The sequence below is a fragment of the Panicum hallii genome, chromosome 7 (assembly GCF_002211085.1).
Source record: "Panicum hallii strain FIL2 chromosome 7, PHallii_v3.1, whole genome shotgun sequence".
NCBI lineage: Eukaryota > Viridiplantae > Streptophyta > Magnoliopsida > Poales > Poaceae > Panicum > Panicum hallii.
Genome location: NC_038048.1, coordinates 7,090,049 through 7,096,495, shown reverse-complemented (window position 1 = coordinate 7,096,495; position 6,447 = coordinate 7,090,049). Strand labels below are relative to the sequence as shown.

At 43.1% G+C, this 6,447-nt stretch overlaps 1 protein-coding gene across 1 annotated transcript; it reads left to right on the top strand.

Moving 5' to 3' along the window:
- Positions 1 to 2,064: 2,064 nt before the first annotated feature.
- Positions 2,065 to 6,182, top strand: LOC112901005 (protein FAR1-RELATED SEQUENCE 5-like). The gene is made up of 4 exons (XM_025969804.1): positions 2,065 to 2,219; positions 3,177 to 3,225; positions 3,716 to 3,799; positions 3,871 to 6,182. Exons 2-4 carry the CDS (start codon positions 3,193 to 3,195, stop codon positions 5,878 to 5,880), a joined length of 2,127 nt encoding a protein of 708 aa, XP_025825589.1. The 5' UTR covers positions 2,065 to 2,219; positions 3,177 to 3,192; the 3' UTR covers positions 5,881 to 6,182.
- The last annotated feature ends 265 nt before the right edge of the window (positions 6,183 to 6,447 follow it).

Here is a 6,447-nt window from a genome sequence, read left to right as displayed (position 1 = left end):
TCTCCATGTTCTAATTGAATAGATAATCTTGTAATTAAGCATGAACATGAATAAAACAAGTGTAGCATTGATTAAAGGTAACTGTTCATAGCCCAAGAGTATTAGCAAGTAATGTAGCTACCCAACAGGAATTAAATAAACCTAGATTAATAAGGAGTGATTATAAATACTAGACATATGTTAAGACATCAAGCGCATGATGGGATCCATCGTGTTAAGACACATCGGTGCACAAAGAAAGTTGTATTTATTGTGATTATTAGGACCAAGCGCATGATCGTGGACGCTTGCTTTCCACAAAGTCCTGTTGCTACTGCTCACCGTCTTCAAAACTTTGCTCTTGTAGAACCTCGAACTGCACATCATGTATCGCATCAAACAAGTACATTCAACCAAATAAGTGCAATAAATAAGAAACAGTGTACCAAACAAGGTAAACAGAACAAAACAAGATTGTAAAGCCATTGTACTCATCACAAAGATCGCATGAGCGTAAGAGTCAACTAAATCGGAGCTAAAATAAAGAAGTTATGGCTAAAGCAAGGTTCTAGAGGCTTATCTGCGAAGGATTTGAACTAACAGGGCTAAAAATGAAGAAACCAAAGGCTAAAACCTAATTTTATTTCAAAGCAGGAGGGCTAATGCATAAAAAGACAAGTTAGGGTGGCAAGCACTAATTTCCTAAAGCTCAAGGGCTAAACCAACAAAAACTGGATCTAATTTCTTTTGGATGGAGGTGGACCTCGAGTTGATTTCAATAAACAAAGGGGCTCTTTTGCAAAAGAACCAAGGCTAATTTGTAAGGGGAAGGGTTTGACTTGGGTCGAACGAATCTGTTGTGTCTGATCTTGATCCGATGGCTAGGATTAGGATGCGAAGCGGGCGGCAGTGCTGGGTTGCCAAAGCAGGTGATGCACGACGGCGACTCTCGTTGGAATAATGCGAAAACGCTTCCAGCTAAAGTTTTGGATGGGGTTTGGATGGGGAATAGGTTTTTGCAATGGGGAAGTTGGTAGGGTGGGTCAGAGCGGCTGAAACAAGAGAGGGGCACACGACGACATCAATGAACAATTTCGTGCGGCTGAAGGGGCAAAGGAAAGGGGAAACAGATCGACGGGGATCCTTACCATGTCGCGAATATATTAAAGCTTCATTGGCAGATCATTGTATCTACTGTGTGTATGAGCTACACAATTTTTAACCTTTGTTTATGCACTATTCGCTCCACCATATCTTAATATTTTTCGATCCTCCGCCACTGCCTCTACCTTGTGGTTGAAAACATATATATAGCTAAGCACTTGCATGACAAGTTGGTAATTTCAACAACCCATCTCCGGGGTTCCTATATGTCTTCCGGAAGATAAATAGTGAATCCATCTTCTAGCCCATTAGGTCCATGACGCCTCATCTTCTTCCCCACCCTTGCCGCCTCCTCCGCTACCCCGACCGGTAGCATCGACGCCGCCGTACCGCGCCGCCCTTCATCCACCCACCGTCGGCGCATCCCCGCCCTCCCTTGATCTCTTCGACACCACGCTCCCACCGGGGACCTGTCCCTACCGCTGGCAACAATCACCCTAGCCGATGGCACTCCGCGCCTCACCGCCCGCCCACACACCACCGTCCACCGTCGATTCCTCCCCTAGACTTTCTCTTCTAACGACGGCGATCATTAGAGCTCCTGTGCACTAGCAACCCCAGAACCTTAACCTCGCCGCTAGCCTCCACCACCATCCCGATCGCCGGCTGCTCCCCCCACCTCCCACCCCTCGCCGGCGGCCACTCCACCCCCTCCCCCTCCTCTACCTCGCCGGTGCACGTGCGAGCGGCGGCTATATGAAGAAGGTGGACGAGCGGCGGTGGCCGGAGAAAGGAGATTTGTACGGTCCCGTAGGCCACACAAATCTGAAACATCGGAAGGTGGATGGACCTTCCGGAAGATGTATGGGATTGGCTCTCCCCCGTTCGCAGATTGATTGGTTATATGGTGTTTTGGTATGGCCCATTAACATTTTACATCCAGTTTCAGCCCACGAGCCCAGTCGGTCACTCCCCCATTGAGCAGGCAGCGGACTGGATCCCCGTGTGGTTTGTAGAGCAGCAAAGGCCACTCCGCCCTCCGGTGACAAGGTCACAAGGGGACCGGCCCCTCCGCCAGCAAGCCGCCGTGCTGGGTTCCCGCCGTCGACGCGCTCGAGCAGCGACCGAGTTACGAGGTACTCACTCGCCTCCCTCCCTCCCTTCCTGTCATGCCCCGTTCCGTCGCTCGTTGGTTAGGAAACCCTATCTAGCGTGTCCGCTTCCGCGTCTGGTGTTAACGGTAATCTTGCCGCCGTCTTATGGGACCCGTATGGGCTAGAGATGATTAGCGCCGCCTTTACTAGTTTGGAAGCCGTTGTAGCTTTGCATCGCGCTCACACTGACAGATTGCTACGTTTTTTAGACTTTTCTTTTATTTGGTCCTGCGACTGACCTGTGAAACACGAATCCATGTTTCTGCAATTTATGTACTACTCGCATTTGTCATATGTATTACTCCTCTCCTTGTGCTTCTGATTGCTTCAATCCCCCGCTGCGAGCCATCCCTACAGGAAAAGCCTAACAAACCCTGAATTGCAACTCTAGTTAGTGCCATACCCCAAGGGAAAGGGGATTGATTTCATCTTATGCGCTGTGCATTGCTGGAGTCTGAGCGAGATGGGTGGCTGGTGAGGTTGTGGGGAGGTGGAGGGCCTGGCTGGCTGCCACACTGGTAGGCACCAACCACCACCTGTTGAGATGAGACTCTCTATGTGCCGTTAGGATGTGATAAGATGGAAGATTAGGTTCAGCACAGCTTGTCTGTAGTGCTTTCGTGTTTGTGCGTGCCTCTTGAGGTGGGAATCATTCAGTAGGTCTAGTTCAAGATGAAGTAGCTTGCAGATTTTGAATTCCATTCGCTGGGCTAGGTCAATTATCATGGTTACTGCAGCCTGCGGGAACATGTGTTAAGTTTGATTATGGACAAAATATGCAATTTTAGTCCAATATAGCCTCCTTTATGACTTTTATTTCTAGCTTTGCGCATAGTGGAACTGCTTTTGTTTCTTACTTTGACTGTGAACTATTTATTCTCACCTGTTTTTGTTTATGAAAGATGAATCCGAAATTATGCTAAGAAAATAACCTTGCAGGTCTGTGGCCATAGAAATGGAATCTTATATGGCAGTGATAGCAGAGAAGGTAAGAAAAATGCATGACCTCAAGCATTTTGCTGTTGACTAGTATGAAATTTAGTAGTTACCTGAGACGCCTGCAACGAGATGTGCAAATGTTCCATGTGTCTGTTTGCATTGTTCCAAATAAATGTATTGAATTATTATGCTTAATTCATCGAAACGCCCCCTTCCATGTTTCATTGGAAATATTCTACATAAGAAAGTAAAGGCTAGATCATTTTAATCAAGAATCCACAGAATGAAAATGATGAAATTCGCAAAAAACTTGACATTTTGACATATGCAGAAAACAAGCATACATGAGAAAAATTTAGAAGAAAGATATGAAATAATAGTTACTTCTGAACATGTGGCTGGAAAATTTGGAAATCATTCAGCCAATGAAAGCTTGCAGATACGGTTGAACAAATACTCTTAAGCACATAATTTTACCACTATGAAATTCGATTAAAAAAACAATGTACATTAAAGTCCTGTGACACTGTTTTCTACAGGCACCTCCTTTGCAGTTGAGTGGTGCTGGTACGAGTATGCTATCTGAAATACAGACTGCTGATGGTGATGAATATTTTATTCAGGTAAACTAAATGCAAAAAATTATTGCATGTTTTAAATTGTTAGATTAGTTCTCATTGGGTTGAAATTACAGGAACTTGAGCAAGAGAATGGGAACCATATCCTCAACAATGAACCAGATGATGACCTCAATGAATGCCAGGAAGACACAGCTGAAGCAGAAGTTGATTGTGATGAAGACTACTTTTTCCCGAGTCCAGATGAAGTGGAACAGGCTAGGCCTCCAGAGGTTGGCATGGTATTTGCTATGCTAGAAGATGCTCATCGTTTTGTCAATGTCTATGGGCAAGTTACTGGTTTTGTGGTGTTCAAAGGAAGAAACTACAAGCACAAGAAAATAACGTTGCAGTGCAATAAAAGCAAGAAGGCAAAAGAGAATGAAATACGGCAAAGGAAAAGGAAAAGAAATGCCATTGAGAGAACTGGCTGCCCCATGAGTCTGACTGTGAAACTTGTTGCAGGAAAATGGGAGATTACGGCAGTTCAAAATGAACATAACCATCCACTTTCAAATTCACCTTCGTTGACAAGATTTTTTCTCAGCCACAAGTACATGTCCGAGGAAGAGAGAAACTTCTCTAGAATATTGCAAGAAACCAAAATTAAACCAGCAAAGATAATGCAAATTTTCAGGAAACTAAGGGGCAAATTCAAGAATATACCTGTCAGCAAAATGGCTGTCAGCAATTTGGAACAGTTTGACAGGCTAATGAAGACAGAAAATACAGATATAGAAAGCACACTGGAACATGTCAGAAGATTGCAGAAGGAGCAACCTGGGTTCTACTACACTATAAAAACTGATGGAGATAACACTGTAAGAAGTATCTTTTGGACAGATGCGCAAGCTAGACTTGATTATGCATTATATGGAGATTTCATTTCTTTTGATACGTCTTATAGCACTATTGAATATGACATGCTGTTTGCATTGTTAATTGGAATGAATGGCCACGGCAAGAGAACTGTATTTGGTTGGGCCTTACTTGAAGATGGGAGAGCAGAGACATTCTCTTGGTTATTCAGGACATTCTTGGATGTAATGGATGGCAAGAAACCAAATACAATATTGACACATCAGGATTCAGATATAACGAAATCAATTGCAGAGGTATTCCATACAGCTTTTCACAGATTCGACATGTGGCATGTGATGAGGAAAGCTACAGATGAATTGGGAAGTTTTATGGCTCACAGAGTTGGAATGGAAACTGAGGTAACACACCTAGTTACGAATTCTGTAGCTACTGAAGAATTTGAGTATGGTTGGCAAGCAATGCTTGAGAAATATGACGCAGCATCAAATGCACACTTGGATCTCATGTATCAGACAAGACTAATGTGGGTGCCAGTTTACTTCAAACATGTGTTTAGTCCATTTACACGATCCACTGGATGTAGCATGAGCAAAAATTCAATCTTCAAAGACTATGTCCAACAAAATGATACCATAGAAACTTTCATCAGCCAATATGACATCTTCCAGGAGGAGGCTGTTAGCATTGAAGATGGAGACAGATTTGAGTCAACCCTAAAAAGGCCAACATACAGTACAAGGCATCCAATCGAAAGGCATGCTGCAGAAATATACACGATGGGAATGTTCTTGAGATTTCAGAAGGAGCTACTTGATGCATCAGCTTTCAATGCTTTTGAAAAAGAAAAGGACATCATGTATACAGTGAAAAAAGCACTGGACTATGAGGATGCTGAATTTCTTAGAGACTCCTTCTCTGTTGAAGTTGACTTGAAAACCAACACGTTTAATTGCATATGTTCAAAGTTTGAGCGAGACGGGATAGTTTGTTGCCATGTTCTGAGACTTTTCACACAGTTCAGCATCAACAAGATACCTGAACACTACATTAAACCAAGGTGGACCAAGAAGTTGAGGGAGCAGGAATTACATAAGTACTGCTCAGAAAAGATAGTATCAGCTGTTTCGCAAAGCACCCTGAGATATGCTATGATAATGAACAGGATGGCAGATAGTTGTGCTACTGTAAGCAAGGATCCGGATCGAAGTAAAATATTCTTGGAAGAGCATGAAAGAATTTTGCAGAAGCTGACAGATAGAGAATAGGAGGCTTCATGAGATAAATTAAAGTGCAACTACACAAGAAGACAATATTGTGTTTCTGCGAATTAATTTTCTGTAAAGTTGGGTTGTTCAAGGGATAAGACAGTTTTATCTTCCTTAGGTGGTCATAAGTAGTTTTCTCTAGTCCCAATCTGTTTTAGCCCATTGTAAATTGTCATCGTGACCTTTTCCCCTAGGCAAGGAGAAATATCAATCTAGTACAGCTCTCTTTCCCATCCTTTGTGCGCGTGGCTGCCTTTCGTCGGAATTTATACCATCTAATCCTACCCCATGGCATTTTGATATAGCTTCATAGTTTACTAGATCGGATTCCCTGAGGACATGAAGTGGAAGAGTCTGATATTCAGGTTAATCATGGGTTTAATCCGTGTGATGCTTATTTTTGTTGGGTACGCATCTGCGCTACAGATATAATATGCATGCCTACTAGATTTTCTATGAATAAATTGTTTATTACTAGAAGTTTTGAAAACAAGTGTTTGTGGCACTTGCACTCTACTAATATTTAATAAAGATTATGTAGGTATGATTTTAGCCATACCAATCGTG